The 19,108-nt window shown below is 42.2% G+C and overlaps 1 protein-coding gene across 2 annotated transcripts in view; it reads right to left on the bottom strand.

Moving 5' to 3' along the window:
- LOC107220452 (ras guanine nucleotide exchange factor P-like) overlaps positions 1-18,012 on the bottom strand; it is a 78,422-nt gene extending 60,410 nt beyond the window's left edge. For both annotated transcript variants that reach the window (XM_046730434.1, XM_046730435.1), the window contains exon 1: positions 15,932-18,012. In XM_046730434.1, coding sequence (XP_046586390.1) covers positions 15,932-16,336 — 405 coding nt within the window. In that variant the 5' untranslated portion in view covers positions 16,337-18,012. The remainder of the gene's footprint in view (positions 1-15,931) is intronic.
- Positions 18,013-19,108: the final 1,096 nt, after the last annotated feature.

Raw genomic sequence — 19,108 nt, 5'->3', positions numbered from 1 at the left:
TGCAACCACACGTGATTAAAAATCACCCATAACCAGCCCTCTGCATTTTCCGAAACCATACCCGCACCATACATGTACACAAGTACTAAAATCTACACGTAGACATGCGGAAATTGATTCAGCGACAATTAATTTTTCTCTATTGCCAACGTAATCGACTAAGGAGAAAAACTAGCTGTCGCAGAATCAATTTCCACATGTGTACGTTGTGAACCTTTACGCTGAATAATTCGGATCTGATCGGCTCACGTATAGGTATGTAAATAGGTATAGGTGCATAGGTATAAGTATAAAAAATGTGTGTGTGTGTGTGTGTGTGTGTTGTATATGTATACGATTCCACGACGTTATAAATACATTATATATACATACATATATACATATAAATAGACACACACACACACACGCGCGCGCGCGCGTATATAACGTCGGTTGGCTTGCTTCTCACGTAGGTGTACCGATCGTTGACAATATGGCACACGTACATGCGTATATACACGCGTATTCTCATCAACGTTGCGTACTCGGATCGTGGAGCAAAATTTAAAAACGGACCACCTTCCGTCCATATACGAAGGAAACCATTAAATCGTCTCTCATTTATATGGATGGCGCGGCTTCACTTCACAGTTATTACAGCAGATGTACCAACGCTTTACAATTCGACAACGAAGCTGGCCGGCAATGTTAATGCGCTCGTATGTACGTATAATATCTATGGTACTGATCCCACGCGTGTACCGCAACCCCTATACGAATAATTAAAATACAAGGTATACACGAGTCATGGACGTATATCTACGTAGGGTCGGACTAAATATAGGTATTCCATTATGCTATACATATACACATGATGCATCGGAACATATATATATATATATATATATATATATATATATTAGGGTGGGCCAAGAAAATCGATTTTTTTTTCGCTTTGTACTCCGAAAACTTGGTTGGTAGAGACCTCAAAAACATTCTCTCCAAGTATGAGCTCTTAATTTTAATAGGAAGGTCCTCCGCCTCGCAGTTTTCTATTTTTTTCTTATGGTGAGAAAGAAAAATACATATCTCGGTATCTACTATGCTATAGAAGAGCTCATACTTGGAGAGAATGTTTTTGAGGTCTCTACCAATCAAGTTTTCGGAGTACAAAGTGAAAAAAAAAAGTCGATTTTTTTGGCCCACCCTAATAATAAAAACCTAATAATAAAATATATATATATATATATATATATATGTGTGTGTAAAGAAAATGTATTTCTTTAATTTGAATATTGCCGCGCTCCTCTGCGAGTAAGGTAAAGACCGTCCTTTACGGTGGAGATGAGTTTTGGAGATTAAATAAAAGCACATGGGCTACAAAGAAAGCCAAGTGAGAGAAAGTGAAAAGTATCAATATAATTTGTAAAAAGGGATCGACAAATTGAATAATAAACTTTAATTGTCGTTTCATTGTTTGCAGGTAAAAGTTACTGTACATAGTGTAAATAAGACACTAAAATAATTGAATAAACACTTTGTTTTCAGAGCACCGCAACATCGTATTGAAGTTATACTTCTTTAGGCGCGTTATGAAAAACTGATGAGAGTGAAATTTCAGGATGCGCGCGCATCACTGTAACACAAAACTGTAACACAAAATTAACAGGATGAAGTTGCCCACTCAACCGAATTCATGCGCGCGCATCACTGTAACACAAAATTAACAGGATGAAGTTGCCCACTCAAACGAATTCATTAAGTCTCGAAAAAAGCTAAATATTTATCCACATGGTTTTAGTTTTTACAGTCACAACACGTGTTTAATTTTCATACAAGTGCGAATTATATATGTGGCAATAAAATATATTCAGTAGTGATTTAAATTGAATATTTGGATTAATATTATTTACTATTTGTGAATATTAGTGAAAAAATTGTGCTAAAATACTTTTTCAAGTGCTCCAATATAATTGAGGTTAGTAATTCGTATGTATTATTTATTGATATAAATTAAAATATCATTACTTAATATAATTAATACTAAATATTATTAAATTATCAATGTTGAATATTTATTATTGGTTTTTTAATATTTACAAAATAAAGAAATAAATTTAATAGAACATTTAATAAAAAGTTCGTGACAAAAATTTGATAGATTATTTAAATATAATGTAAGACATCCGTTATTTGTTTTATTGTTTTTTATTACATACTTCTTTTCTTTATCATTGTGTGACAGAAGATTTTGACATGTTGTGTATTTTTTAATGATGCCAAAGAAGTATAACTTCTCACGCGCGTACATAAGTACACGCACCCATTTTTTATTCATGGTTGATTTCCCTAACCCCACAAAAAAATAGCACCCTTATATATATGTATTGTCTACATGCCTTGTACTGTACCTACCACCAGGTAAGTAGTGCAACTGCCCGAAAATCCCGTCGCCCTGGATCACTTTCCGTACAAGTTGCTTTGCAGCGTAGGTAAGGTACTTTAAGAGGATGCTGTAGTCTGTCCAGTGTCAGAGTAAATGTCACTGTTTTTCACTATACCGTCAGAGCTTACGCAGCACTTGAAATCAACCAAACATTTTTTTAGACCAACAGATGGACTTGAACTGACACAAATTAGTACATTACGTGACAAGTGTGGGAAGTAGGTGATACCTGCCCGCACGAGTTATGTATAATGTCGGGGCGAAGCCTCGGAAAGGCGGAGAGGATGTAGGATTTGCATTACGTGGATTGCTCATTGTAAAAAGCGCGATGATCCCAACACGTCCGGTCAATTCGCTTGCTTTTCCGTGACTATCGATTTCATCCAAGCGTTGTTATAAACAAACCATTTGTTTGTTCTATATTCAAAGCATGGTGAATAACGCTTGACGCTTGATACGGCGGACTCATTCAAAGTTCAAGTTTCGAATTCATTTGATGATGTATCCTCTTTATTCTTCTCCGACATATATAATACTATTTTTTTTACAGAAGTTGTGATAAGTTCGCGATAGGATCTGATGAAAGTGGTATTGGTATACAAAGAAAAGCTAATATGACCTTTTGTAATCGATATTAGTAATCCGAGCATCACCTTCGCCCTTTAGCGTCGTGTTTGTTTACATCGATTGTAATCTGGTAAATACACAGTGCGCAGGAGTATGTTATTACAATTCTAGAGATCGCTGTAAACGTAACATTCACGTACAGCACGTTCCGCAGGCACGGTAAAAGGAACTTACCGCACGCAGTGTGAAAATAGTGTTTTTTGATACTGGTGCGCGAAGGTCGCAATGCCCGCACAAGCGTGAAGGCGCAGCACGAGCCCGTAGACGAGTTGAAGGGCGAGTGTGGCGCATTCACGCGAGATAGGCATTGCCAACTTTCGCACGTGTATCGAACTCTATTTTTTGCTACACCTGTAATGGAAAGTCCGACATACACAATTATTTTTACACGAAACCACGGCACGATGTCTGTTCAGTGACGATGTCGAGCACGGCAAAGAGTGACAAACTATTCCATCGGTGGCGCTAGTGCGGCTGTTTGCGAAATGCGCAACTGTGGATAAAAGCGCGACCGTCTTTTTCGCACACCGCTAGCAATGTGCGAAGGTTTTTCCCGCACATGTGTATAAAAGACTACTTTCGGTGCTTGTAAATGGTGCATAAAAATGGACTTTCCATGCAGGTGTTGCAAAAAAATATTTACTTCATCGTATGTGACCGCACGTCTAGTTGATTCGACAACTTTTTTCTCTCAGTGCAGGAAAGGATTGCAATCATGATTTTTTTCAATCGTTTCCCGTACATATAGAGAAAAGTCGAGATCTTCCGAACATTGGTATCAAAATCATAAGGATCCTATTCTTGTCCCATTCTAAGAATTTCAGAATATTCTCCCAAATGTCTACTTTTTGACGCGAAAAATTTAAACAAGTAATTTTTCCAAAATTTTTTTTGACATTTCCTGAGGCAGTGTCTTAAACCTACACTGGTACACATCCTCGGGGCACCCACTAATGGTGAGCTGGGGTATCTCACTAATTTGTTTTTTAACTGTTGTAGAAACTTTATCGACCCACCAATCTGTTCCATAGACATTGAGGAATAGATCGATGTGTTTTTTTTTTTTTAGTTTTGATTGCTGTGAAGCGGTGGTAAGTAGAACTAAAGCCGTCAAAATGCTTGAAAAGTCGAAAAAAGCATTGTTGACGATGAAAGCGCGGAGGTAACCAGTTACCTCGGAGTACCAGTGTAGGGTTAAATTGGCTTTGAAATTCGGCAAGATCAGCGTTTTTACACAGTAAACACATCACGTGAAATTTTTCTCCCGGGAGCAGAAATTGATGAAATCTCGAAGACAATTGAAGGTTCGATGAGAAAACGTAATAGAATTGATCCGCGTGTTTCACGGCAGCGGTAGAGCCCAGAAGCTTAAAAATTGGAGGATTTTTATATCTTACAACCGGTGTACACTATAAAATAACTAAATTGCACAACGAAATCGGAGTTTTTACTCTGAAAAGCTGACTGGAAGTTGGAAGATCACTAATCAGCTGTATTGCATGTGCAATCTGTGGAGTATTCACATAGCTTCTGCATAGTCGTCATAAGGATAAAAAATTATTAGGAGAAATAATAATTAAACCAGTTCGATGGATGACCATGTATGTAGGTACGTAATAGGTATGATGTATACCTAATATACGCCCCTTCGTCCTTGATGCGATACATTGTTGTACGTAACAGGTATATATATATATGGTATATATCTAGACACCGCGCATCCATACTGAGAACACACACACACACACGTATATATGTATCTATGTACAGGCGCAAAAAGTAATTTCCTGTTCGAGTAAAATGTCAACTCATTAGTCGAAAAGCGCTCAGTGTGTTTCTTTTTCATTTTTCATTATAGTGCTAGAAAGACGATAAAAGTCGAACACCAGCAGCATCATACTATAATGGCGTGTTATTCGAAAAATGAGTATACCTATAGCAGAAATGCGGAATGATCATTGAGATAAGAGGTGACATATTTTGAGGGGGGCACAGCGTAAAATGAACGAAATTTCTATGTAGTCTGACACGTGTGTAATACCTTCGTACATTTCGCCATTACTTTGTGCTCTTAAATGAAATGATATTATATTTATATGTATATACCGTGATGAGTTTTCTATGAACCCGGACACTCCGCATATTCTAGCAGGCCCATCACTGCAGGCACACACGACCTGCGTGAGTCTCACGATCACGCTTCGAGAGGATATATGCTGCAATGCAGTTGGAGTGCCACGGGCAGCTCGCAATCAGGTGCGCGGTATGCGCCCGTGCAGGTTGGCCTGTTGCAGGATGCAGAATTTCCAAGTTGGTAGAAAACTTGGGGTAAATACGTTCTTATACAGGGACTCCGTTCTCTAACTGACGCTCATTCCAGAAACAATGCCGATCACCTACGACACAGGAAGGTTCTTGCCATTCAGGGATTATGCCAAGGAAAGACGTCTGTTTCACTTCTTTCACAACGAGCGTTGCGGGAATACTACGGTGTCATGGAATTTTATACGAAAGTTATCCCTTACGTAGTCAATCATGATACATTATACATCATACATCATCATACATAGTATTAAAGTTCGAAACCTTGGATGTTCGGATGTTCGGATGTTCAGAAAGTGACGTCACACATTTTTTTCACTCTTGACGTCATCGATCCATAGTAATCGTCGACGACGAAAATCAGCTAGCCGTATTCCTCAGTCTGGAAACAACCGCGCAGTAGAGAGGACGTATGAGAATCGCGCTCCGCAGATTTCGAGTACCAGGTTCTTTACCTCCTGAATCCTGCGTTCCAGGTCCGCTACCTGGTGAACCTTGACTTCCAGGACAAGCGCTCCGTAGTTTCTGCGCTCCGTCTCAGCTACCTAATGAAACTCGACCTCCAGGACTCACGCTCTGCAGTTTTGGCTGTCCAGATCCTTTACCTTATGGATTTCGACCTCCAGGACTAGCGCTCCGTAGTTACGTTTTGTTGAAATTGTTGTTGTACATTCAATATCCACTAACAACGTTATTAACTGGACGTAGAGAATCACTGTGTAAATTATTGTATATGTATATCACGATATATACGAGCAGAATTATCAGGTAGTAGTTGTGTTTTAACATTCTACGAATGTACGCTAAACAAATGACAGTAAGGCTTTATCCGAACGAGCAAAAAAATCAGCTGTACTAGGCATCCCAACGTTATAGCAGCTCACTCAACTGAGTTAACGATTGTAGTGAGCGCATGAGCACATCTTGAATTGTGTGTTTGCACGTATGTTGTGATAATGTATTGATTGAAATTTATTACCCATAAAACGATCCTCAAGCAGCGAGGGTGTGAGGTATCTGGTAAATCTTGTATCATCTGGTAAAACACTGACAACGAGTAAGCGAGCGCAGCGAGCGCACGAGCACAAAAACCAGCTACAGTAAGTAGGCATCCGACCCCGAGCGTTTAGCGAGCGAGGGTAAAACCTAGAAGCTAGTAACCAATTACCCTTTGAAAAGTTTTGCTATTTAATTCTTGGTACATTTATTTTTATTGAACTACTTTGGCTTATAAAACATGTCATATACGCCAACGCGCTGCAATTGTGTCGTCAACTTTACAAGATATATCACACACATTGTCCGGTTTGTGAAAAATTAATTTTTTTTTTCCAATCTACGAATTGTTTTCTCGGCGGTGCGTGAGCTAGTCCCGTCACATGATATATACCTATGTGCGACTTGTGCGTATACATAGGTAACCAGCTGTATCATAGGTATTACATGTATGCATCGCATGTATAAAATTTTATTACGGCGGCAACGCGTATGACGTATCGTGTACAGATATAATAATTGGGATGGATACGCATGGATTGAAGAATGGTATACCTGTGTATAAGTGGTCATTGTGCGCGCGGATGATTACGTTATTAAAGTGATTATATCGCGTAATGGCGTCCACGTTTCGGGCCAGTCGACCCGCACGGGTAATTGCAGCCAGTCGCCTATAGACGGCTTATCCGTTTTAGCTCTCGTGGGTGCGCACTTTCGTTTGCCACTAACGTTTCACGCTCGGCGACCCGCGTCATATTCGTTTCCTGCCTTACGTTTACACCGTAAATGTAGGTAGTATGCGTCCTTCTCCGCTAGCCTACCAGGGTTCTCGTTCCTCGTTCTCCTCCCCTCGGCCGCGACGACGTCGCGACGCCTTCTTCATCTCCACTACCGTACAGTCACCGTGACGATACCGGCAAATGATTGTTCAAGTCCAGAATGATACGGTACACCCTCGGCTTATGTACAATACGTTCAGGTATGAATGTATACCTACACGAGGGTATTTCGGAAAAAAAATAATTCATCATTTTTCATTGTGGGGCCCCGTTCAAAGTTTGTTTAGGTTGAGAGAAAGATTTTGTCAAAAGATGAGCGCTCTAACTGACGTGAAAGATTGGGCTCATTCGATTTTTCACTGTTTTCACGTTTCTTTTTCAATCTACGAAGAAACACGTTGTGGCACTTCAATTATTATTCCTTCTCCGACATTTATAATCAACCCAAAGATCACGATCCATAACGCAACGATATATCAACCGGGAATCTTATACTCTTAAATTAAAAGTTCATATTGAATTATAACTATTTCATGAGATTGAACTAATAATGAAAAAGTCGTTAGGTACACTTCTCAAACATCAACTGGAGATTTAATATTACAAGTGTGGGTCTTCTTTGTTGCGTAAATTGATATTATGATTGATGTGAGCAATAATGTAAAAAAAAATCTTATTCAGGATACTTTGCAAATTCATAAAAAAAAAAAAAAATACCTATAAAAGTGAAAAATCAACTGAGCGCGATCTTCCACATAACGTAGAACGCTCATCTTTTTGCCGCAATCTTACATTTGAACTACGCAAACTTTTTAGAGGGTGCCGTGATGAAAGATCGCAAATTATTTAATTCTGCAACACCCTAGTATACACATATACATATACGAATCATATACCAACGGGAGTACTCCTGTATTTACATATTTTAAATGAACTGTGCAGCGGTAAGCTATACCTACAAGAGTTGATCGATGCCCCGAATGTATTCTGTAAATCGCCTTAGAAAGCACTGGATGTTGCGCTATGATTTCGATCAATGCTCCGTATGGCGTTGTCGACAATTATAGTAGTTGCAAAAAAAATTTCCCCTTGCGGTTTTGTAGTGGAAGAATCGCGTCAACAATGAGACATGCCCGATTACTTCCGCAATATAAACCGAATATTGACATTTTTCTTGTAATGTGATGTCGGCAAACACATTGAATGGCATATCGCGTTATCCATATTCCATACGATAACTGCGATACACATAGATCGATACAGATCAGGTTTTTAAAAAACTACATATTGTCTTGTTATTCCCTCTCTGTCGCGCATTAATTTCGTCGTAGCTGCATTATACTCGGCAGTGCTATACATATAGTCGACAAAGCGTGCGCTTGGATGGATAATATTGCCAACAATAAGCTCCCTGCGTAGCGGGCTACAATAACTCTTTTCCACTCTCGGCATTTAATGGTTGTCCGTCTATTTATCCTCGAGGAAGAGGAAGCGGTTGATGGGCAGATAGGTCGAGCGTTTTGTGACTAATTTAAAGATTAAATTGTCCGTAACATTGGTTTCATGTATTCGGCCCGACCATCCGAGTGGCGGAGAGGGGGCGTCGTGACGTCGCAAACGAGCTTCAGTGCTTCAGTGATATGCCTGCAAAGACCGATTATGTGAACCGCACAGGTATATGACTCCGATCAGATTGAAATAGGAGCGCAGCAATTGAGCATGCGTACCGTCGTCCGCATGTATGCAAACTTTTCCACAAATAATTCTCGATCGCAAGTTAGGCGGCGGCTGATAATCGTATTATACGTATAAAGAATTTACCACCGCGTCGATACTTTGTTTGTGTAATTCCGTCTCCTGTAGCGATAATTTTTGTTTTCGTTGTCGCGCCTATGCGTGTATAAAACTCGGTGCGATCGTAGGTACATACCTATCACCTTCGGCGGCGAACATGAAAACGAGATTTTCAAGAAATAAAAGAAGATCGCCAGCACGATACACCTGCACACATTGTACCTTCGTGCGATCTCTCATCCGTGGTGATATCTCCGTGCTGACCTTTAAGTCTTTCCGGACGCAGACACTGCCAAAGTCGTTGTGAAAAAGTGGTGGGTCTCTGGAATCTCGGAATATCGAAATCTCAATATCCTGTAAGGCGTTTGTATTCGTTCGCTGATTGGTTCATCGGACAGGGCTCGGATATTGGCACTGGCGCGCGGACGCATCCTAGTGCATTTATAATATCAGCACTAAAACTTGCTGGTCGAGGAGTTTTTTTTTTTTTTTTACCACGCACAAATACCACTGCAGTAGACGAGCTATTCTGCAGATATAATACGTTACCGTCGCTTCGATTACAGTCTTCCGATCCTTCCAGCGTACCGAGGCCGCGCTCTACACCCACGGAACCTGCTTCCAAGTGACTCACGGTGGGTTCATACCTGCATTGGTGTGCTTTGGTCATGGAGTTGCAGCTTCAAGTTGATACGGGCCACACGACCGCGCACAGAGCTTACGACACACGATATAGGTATAAAGCCTGCAGCATTATGTCCGAACTTTTGTGAACAACTCGTCTCTCAGCGCCAGAAGATAGGCAACCGAAGGTAAATGTCAGGTCTGTCTATATCGCCACTTTTAAAAGGTTGTCTTTAAGTACGTACGACCGACAGAGTCCGGGTCAGCTTCACTCAGATTTGCTCTTCCGAAATGGCAGTACCAACATGAAATGTAACTTTGGCTGTCTATTTGCTGACGCTGATTGTGAGCAGCGAGTTTCATGGACGACTCCGACATGAAAAGAAACTTATTTTGTAAGTACACCCCTATAGTCGGATGAATATCATCGGATTGATCCAGCCGTATCGTGTGGCTGCCACAGCCGCTAGCATACCGTATTGATACTGTGGACACGTACATACGTATATAATATAGTTCGCTATGATTTAATTAAAAGTGGGACAATTTGCCGATTGTATCAAGAACTGCACGTCCAATTTTCCTCGTTATACATATATTACAGTATATCCGAGGTGTGTTAAAAAAGTAATGGGAAATTTTGTCTGTTCGAAATAATTTTATTCATTCGTCTATAACAATATTACCCCCTTAAAAATAATTCCCATTAGATGTTATACATTTATGCCAGCGCTTTTTTCAATCCCCGAAACACTTCTGGAACTCGTTCTTATTTTGGATAGGTTTTTAGCTCTCTCAGCGATACGTTTTTAATCTCATCTATGCTTCCAAAACGACGGCCGTTTAAGGTTCTCTTCATTTTTGGGAACAGAAAAAAGTCATACAGCGCCGTGTCTGGCAAATATGGAGGCTAAGGCATCATTGCAGTGTTGTTTTTGGCCAAAAAATCACGAACAAGCAACGAAATTCTTGTAGAAAAATTTATTACAAATTCTCTGATCCGTTTTCACAATTGCCGATCCTACCAATATAAATGTAACCTTTTTGACAGCTGACAATAGACTGAATATACAATATGGCTAACACAGTACAGCAACTTTTCAGACAAGTTTACCAAGGCGACAACGAAAAAATCGTGCGAAGAAGAGTGAAACAAAAAAAAAAGACAAAGAAAAAGACTGATACAACAGACAAAATTACAAAATTCCCGTCATTTTTTGAACACACCTCGTACGTAATATATTATACTATATATTCGTACGATGATACTCTCACCGTGGTCTATTTGACAACAAAGCATAGCTAAAGCCGTGCCACCGATACGCTACGAGTGGTATAATATAACAGTTTATAGGACGTATATGTACCTACACTTGTGGCAACGTTGTACAGGTATTATCAGGGTGAGCGTACAACGTGTCCGTTGTCAGTGATATTCATGTAGAATGCTGCAGCACTTTTGATTTGAAAAATAAAAAATAAAATAAACAATAATAAATAATGTACTGGATTATACAGGAAAAGATCAACTGCTTTTTTCGAAATGTTAGCAACGCAGTACTGTGAAATTTTGGTTCCTACAGAAATGCTTTAATAATTGTTAGAATACGCATACGGATATGGTTATGGGGCGTATTGCTTTAATATCCATACAGTTGCAGGCTAGAACGTCGATAATGTTTCTTCCAACAAATCGTACATACATGTATAGGTACTGCCTTGATCGTACCAGGATTGGAATCAAATTGGCGGGGATGAGGAACAAAAGTGTTCCAGGGATTCGGATAATTATTCGTACACGTACATCCATAGGTATACAGGTATGCCCTTGGATCGGACATTACTACGCACAATCAGCTCATACTTCCATTGTACAAGCTAAACTGCGAATTAGAACGAAGCCGATATTGAACAGTACAGCCGTATCAAGGCACAATTATTGGACAAAGAAATATGTGTAGGACGTATAATCAGTAACTCCGTTTCAGAAGACTCTGGGAAATCCTGGGGTCAGCTTATAAGACAGGTCAACCGTATCAATGCTTCGTCCGGTGTTCTCCCGCACCCTCTCGCGGACCATTTCAACCCGGACATAGTAATCGTAGATTTCCGTCCAGTACCCGATGTAAAGGCTAGTGAGCATGTGAACATGATTGTAATGAGAAAAGAATATCCCTACTACGTGTGCCACCAGCGTAACCGAATGATGAACTCGTTTTTTTCTTTCTTCCCCTCTTTTCACGTATAAACGCTACTTTCTGTCATTATTCTCTTTCTGTTATTTCATATTTGGAAAGGTCGCTTCTAGATTAAATCGTTACCTATACAGCATGGGTTTCGAACTATTCGATAATGTGAAAATCAAGCGTTGCACAGTTCGTTCCGTAATAACAAAAAACAATCAGGTTTACTAATCATTACCACACAGTTAGTCGTACTGTCTTAGAAATACGCTAATCTATACGCAACATTTGGTTCGAATAGCAGCTTCATCCAAAATTTGACGGGCTGAAGAATTTTTAAGTGTTATTCATAAAAGTTGATATTCGGAAAACGACTATTCCCTAAAAGACCCAGTGTTCACGCGGAGGATTAATTAGTAATTTTATTCACCTTTCGTTGCATGTTGCAAGGGGCTACAAGAAAATACAGGTGATTTGCAAAATCTCAAGTTTGCCAGTCCGTTACTTTTCTGATACATGTTAACGCGCGGTCAGTAGAATCACTATTAGTCACAATCAAGTCGGATGAGATTCACATAGGTAGTCTTTGGGAGAAAACAAAAATAACGAGCCGAGAGCGAAGATAGGCGTGCGTTCATAAGTTTGGAAGATCTAGCAAATAAATTTAAAATGACAAGCTCCAATAAAGCAGCAAACGGAAAAATGAAATTGACGTGCAGGCGATCCTTCATCGGGATTTGAACACGAACCATAAAATTTCCACGGTTGAGATTTTTCTTATTTCGTTGACCTTTATTGCCTTTTCTAAACTTGTCCGATCGATACTTTGAAATACGAATTTACAGATTTGCTTGCACATTCCAAACTAAATAAACTCCCACCTTGGCTTTAGATTCAAAATTTTTGTCATTGAAAAAAAAAAGCATAGTGCAAATTGCACGAACAGTGCTGATTAATGCAGTTATAAACGGTGATTTCGCTATAATCGAGCGATTAGTAGAAGACTTGTTGTTTTGAGTATTAATAACTTGGAAAATAGCATTGTATGCGAAGAAGCCCTATACAACGCGTTAAGAATAGAATAAATTTGAAAATACTTAGGGTCACGGTCGGGTAGAAATGGAATGTCGAAGACCCCGTATATGAAGGTACAATATATGATTCTAGCGTGTATTAATCAGTGGGCTTGACCGAACAAAATCCTCAAGAATCTCGAAAACTGTCTTCTTTGGTCTGCAATGTGCCCGTATAATACACCTGCACCGCATAGAGAATTATATCCAGCATCACGAACGTGTAACTTGACATAGTTTCACGTTTTGTTTCCTTTTCCGCATTTGACCGTTGAAAATCCTCAGTGAATATATCGCCAAAATTTGAACCGACGACAACCGTGTACTACCGGTATACGTATTTCACATCTACCCCCCGTGTGTGCCGATACACGCGCGTGTATGAATTATGCGATGGTAGAAGCACAACATCGCGATATTTACAACGAACCCCATTAACTGTATTACCTGGGTTGTGTTCCGGTCCCCGCGGTGTCCCTCAAGCCCGATAATTATACCGCTTTTCCTTGCACCGCAACGCGGTGTATAATAACTGGCATGAACCACGCTGTTTACAGGGCAAATATTCTTTGATACGCCGGCGACCGGCACACGCGCGTTCGCGTCCACGCGCTTGCCTGACTGTATATTATAGGTATGTTACACCTCCGAATATACATACTTGCCTAACTACCTACGTCTATACGCGTGTCAGCGTACGCGTGGAAAATTCAAAATTCATCTGCACATTACACGTACACACACACCTACGTTCGTTTCTTAGACCTATCTCACTGTCGTTTATAGTCGGACACACATTAGCGTGTCTCATTTTGGATAAGCATTTTTTTTTTTTTTTTATTTTTTCTCTCCAATCTCACTCAAAACGGAAACTTTTGGTGACCAACTCTATTTTACACGATCAACAATTTTCTCGTGTTATACCTACTCAGGGGGGTGTAATCTCTTACAATTAGCTGAAACTCGGACGTTGTCGGTACTCGCACGTGACTTACAAACTGCCAACGTCTAATCACATATGAATAACGTTTCACAAGAGGTCGAACATGCCTGATCTAATCAACTCGCAAAAACATTTCAAAAAGTTTGCACCGGCTTTGAAAGGGTCAGTGATTTGGCTAGATTGATTGCACGTGGAATGTCCCATACGTAATGCACTTTCCGGAGTTATTCGCCTATGTCAGACAAGCAGGTTTTCGGATATTTTTGCTCGACATTGCATGTAGATTTGCGCCGTCTGCGGCATTTTGGCGTCAGTGATGCATACTCTCTAAATTTAAATCCGTGACAAATCACTGATTCCCAGTTATATAAGTATATCTACCACTGGAAAAAATCAGTGCACATACATTGACAATTCGTTGTCTTTTCACCGGTATTTCACGGATTTGCACGGTATGTACACTGATTTTTTCCAGTGGTATACTTGTAACTGATTCATATTTAGAGAGTAGGTTCTGAACACAGTGAAAAGGTGAACCTTTTTACACTAGGTTGGTCAAAACCGAATACAAAGTCCAATGCTCTTATGGAAAGGTCGTTGCGATCGTGAAGTGAGCGGATCGTATTTTACAATTCACCTCCCCCTATAAGAGTAATAAAATTATTTCAAACTTTCTGAAATGACATTTGTTGCCGTTGTCTTTGCACGATATGTGGGCTCAAAGACGTACTGTAAAATGACGAGAAATGCCGAAAACACCGAATGTACTTAGGCAATAGGTTCTCACAATCAGTTACGATCAGTTTGAGATTATGGTACGTTTATACTGACACCGGAATCCTGTAATGTGTTCTGTGTTTCTACATCAATTTTTGGAAATTCTCCGAGCCATACATATTTGTTACTCAGGAATGTTGCAAGCGTACATTATATAACGCAATAGCCGTTTCGCGATCGAGTCAGTAGATGTTATAGGACCGTGACGGGGTAAACGTATACGCGTACACTCGCAATCGAAGAAGGTTTTTACTGTTTGTCATTTTTGTCCCGATATTGTCAAAAGAATACATTTATCGGTTAAAATCTAGGGCAAGTTGGAATGTCGCGTTTAGTTTATGTAGCAAATATTACATATCTGCGACGATAATTAACTGTTGAAAATTCACAGTAATTGACGAACCATTTTGCAATCTTTAGAAAATGATTTTGGTTTGCAGACCTGACGCCGTGAAATCGCGGAATCCATACGATCGCGGCTGTTGATAGTCGGTAACGTGAAGAAATTCATTCGCAGAAACTGAATTGCAGTTCATTCGTAGTCAAAACGAAATCTTTTCCATATGAAATAATGCCGATTTCATAGTTGCAACGAATTCAACCAAAATTATTCATTCGAAAGCCTGTTGCGGCAGCTTCGGTCAGTATCGCCGGAAGTACCTTCCCAGTGCCGGGTCGAATTGTTGACGTTATATCCCAGGTAAATCATCGCACCGAGTCGATAAACGTTTTGGTAAATCTGAACCAGCTACGTTTTCTTGTTTTGCTCAGAAAATATTTTTTATACACGATAAAATTTCTCATCCAAGCTTCGCAGTGGAAGACACTCTGTTCGTTGAACCTTTTATACATGTATATACCTTTTATACGTGTATACTGTATATACCGTATTATAGGTAGATGCGGCAAATGTCCCGCGAGTGTCAGAAAGTGATACAACGCCGCGGTTTGGATCAGGTTAAATATGAGGTATACGTAAAGCACTGCACGTTTCCCGAAACTTGGCGATCGCCGTGTTGTAGATACCGATGCCCGCATATATGAGCAGGTACAACAATATTCTGCATTAACGTACACATACTACAGATACTGTTGTATAGTGTACGGTGTAAGGCATACATATAGCGAAGAATCACCACGTTTACTACCGTCGTCAGCTGTTACTGCAGGTATAATAAGATAAGCAGATTGGTTATGTCGTCGCCACAAGTATAACGAAGATGCGGCAGCGTATACCTATGCAACCTATAATATGAATACGCGCAAGGTATGATTAATAACTGTAGCGCGGATGGAGCGAACGGTGTATGTATAACGACCCGTGATAGGTTGGTTGTGCGTAAAATGTTACAATGCGTACAAAGGTGGCGAAGAATCCTCAAAAATACCTGCATCTGTAGCCAGGAGTAATCGATGTAGGTGGTGGCTGTGGCGGTGAGGCTGGCGACCGGTGCAGGGGTCGTGATCTGGGACCACGATCCATCCGTCGCCCCGGCCTGCACCATCGCCAGACCGTCGTCGGGATGTCCCCGGTCGGGCACGATCTGGTCAGCGTGCTGGTAAAGCGACGGTCCTTCTATTATCGCCGTCTGCAGACCTCCGGAGGGATGTATGCCCACGGCTGGATGCGTTATATGCTGGGACCCCGGCCCTTGGGCGGAGGGGGCTGCTACGGCGACGGCGGCAGGCGTAATACAGCAGACGACGCTCGCGTCCATCCGGGGGGGCGGTGGCGAGTCGTAGAACCGCTGCTGTTCCGGCTCTGGATGATCCCAGGCCCCCCGTCGAACCATCCAATCCTCACCAAACAGCGGTATATTTTCAAGCGGACCGAGCGTCGAATCGCCGATATCCTATAAGTCTGTTATTCTTGTCACCTCCCCGCGGTACTTGATGCCAGATTTTCACGATTACCCACGGAAACGGTGCCCTCCGAGTGTCGGTTCGCTCTCGCCTACCTAGTCGTCCCGCATGCGGCCGCGCTACGCTCAGCGATTACAATATCATAGGTATACCGCGAGGCTATGGGCCCACCGCGACGAATCACCCGGCGGATTCCAGAGGAAATATGCGCGTATATTCTGCCCGCGGGGATGGAAACCCTTGACCCGGATACAGCGTGTATGTTTGTTTGGATATCGGTTGCACTGAAAACTAAGCGATCGCGACGAATTCACATCGGGCAACAAAGATCGTTTCCAACTAATATACCCGTACGTTCTTACGTCGCGTTCATTAGGTTTTACCACCGCGACACGTTTTCAGTCTCCGCGAACGTGCACGTTTATTACACTTGTACCGTCCCAACACTCGACAACCATCGTCGGCGTCCCCTAATAAACCGAGTGATATCGCGCCGTCGAGTCACGGGTTGGCGGGCAATCGGTCCTGTCCGCACGGCTCGTTACTCGCGTCACGTCCCGCACGCATGAATCAGCGTGCGCGTCGACACGCGTTATACTGTGTATCAACGGTGCGGATCGACAAGACCAGAGGCAATTTTTATTCGCTTGCACGGTCAAGCGGCGACGTGCAGTCAATCGGCCGCAGGTACGCCACCGGCGGTATCTATGATACCTGTATTGGTTTCGTATGTCCGCTGCAGGGGTGTGCAGCAGCTGGGCTAGGAAGTGCGTACAAGGTAAAAGGTACGTATACCCGGCTGGACTGAATTAAAGTCTGATCGACGGCATCTCGAGCGGACCGAGCGGATCAATCCACCGGCCACGCACCTATTCACTTCTCGAACTTGTTGACACTTCTATAGGGTGAGAGAACACGTGGCCAAGGCGCTGCACCCTCGGTTTACCGGTATTTGGCCACACGAGAGTTTTCGGATGGGACAGCGCAGATCACGTGCGTATCATACCCTTATTTCATCCCCGTCCTATGCACAGTCGCGGCTTCTAACACCGCGCCCGCGACTTCCACTTCGGAGTTCACAGCGTGTGCACATACGTTAGTCGTTTCGCGAAATCGTGGAAAACAGTTGCGCGCTACAATAACGGCGTGACATTCCGTTGAAACTCCTTTTTCCGCCAAGTAATACGGAACTATACGGACGATGCCCTGCTACTCGACCGGTCCGACCAAACGAGATCAACCGTAGCTTACGGATTACGCGATTCTCGGACAATCGGTCGACGTAACAATATTCGTACAATAGTCGCCGGGTCTTGGGCAGCACCGCGCGACCACGAGTGCGCTATAACGTGTAGGAGGGCGTATTGTATTGCGTGCGGTTGCGGAACCTAATGCAAGTATTGTTCACCATTCGGCACGCTACCGCCAAACCCGCCTCCTGTCGCGGGAGCTTAGGCACGCGCAGAAACGACACGCGACCACCAAGGGCTCTCTCCCCCTCTCTCGTCGCGGCTGATCGTCGAGCGGTATACGATAGGAGCTCGAACTGTGTATTAACTCCGGCGCGCACGTACATACGTGGGAGCGTCGTCAAGTGTCGTCAAGGCAACGGTTCCGCGGCGACTGCCCGTCCGCCGCCGAGGTTGCCCCGCGGCCGCGGCTGCCACCCCCCGCCCCCTCCCCCCCTCCCGCCACTCCCTCGCCCCTTCACGGCCCCCGCGCCAACCGCCGGCGGTCGGCCATCGACGAGAGGTATCTATCTGATCGCCCGCTCCGCCCCCCGAACGATCCCGGGACCTGCGTATCCGCGATACTTTCCTACAGGTATATGTACTATGTACATACCTACCTATCTAGTTATGTCCGTGCATCCTAGGTATGATCTACCTTCGCTACCGCGTAACAACGACGAGGTATAAATTTATTGGGAGTTCAAAGTCGTTAAAAAAAATATTGATTGTCGGAATTTGCTACTTTGTTCGAATGAACATTGGAACGTTTGGCTGCTGATTATTGCTGCTAGTTTCATTCTCGTTGTTTTCCCTGCTACTTATCATCATGAAGCGCAGTGTCGATTAACGAGAAGGAATCGGTCCAACAAAAAATAACGTCTCACGGTGTAGTGTTTTTGTAACGGTCGCAAAAAGTTACTCTCGACCCGGATGCGTCGCTTATGTATCTACTTCTGTATCGAATTTTCCGGTCAGCCATCCTTTCGTGCTTTCGTCTCACAGTTTCGTCACGGTATTGGAAGGTTACTCCCAACGTGCCGGAAGAAGTTTTACTATGAAAACATACAAATCTGCTGACCAAATTTAAGAATCAATTAGAAACCCGAAGCGCATCAAGTCATGAACGGTGAAATACAAAGCGGAGAATTTATAAAATACTGTAAAGCAGAAAATACCCGGTCACTCGCTGAAATATTATCGGCTTACAAATCATCTATTCACCTCTCCATTCGTCGTGCAGCATGTCCGAAACCACACGTTCGCAAGAGAAAAGATGCGCCGAGGTCCAACTGTCCAAGGTATAATATATACTTATAGGTATAGTATAGAGTCCATGGAAGAGAGCCGGCTTCGATTTGAACGGTTTGTCGAAACTATTCTATACGTGGCACTGCATGTGTCTAATACGCGTGGATATGGAAACGATAAAAGTTATCCATCAGGCTGAATACACATTTTCACAGTTACATT

Source organism: Neodiprion lecontei, chromosome 2 (assembly GCF_021901455.1).
Source record: "Neodiprion lecontei isolate iyNeoLeco1 chromosome 2, iyNeoLeco1.1, whole genome shotgun sequence".
Taxonomy (NCBI): Eukaryota; Metazoa; Arthropoda; class Insecta; order Hymenoptera; family Diprionidae; genus Neodiprion; species Neodiprion lecontei.
The sequence above is the reverse complement of the archived record's forward strand: the minus strand, read 5'-3'. Positions and strand labels throughout refer to the sequence as shown.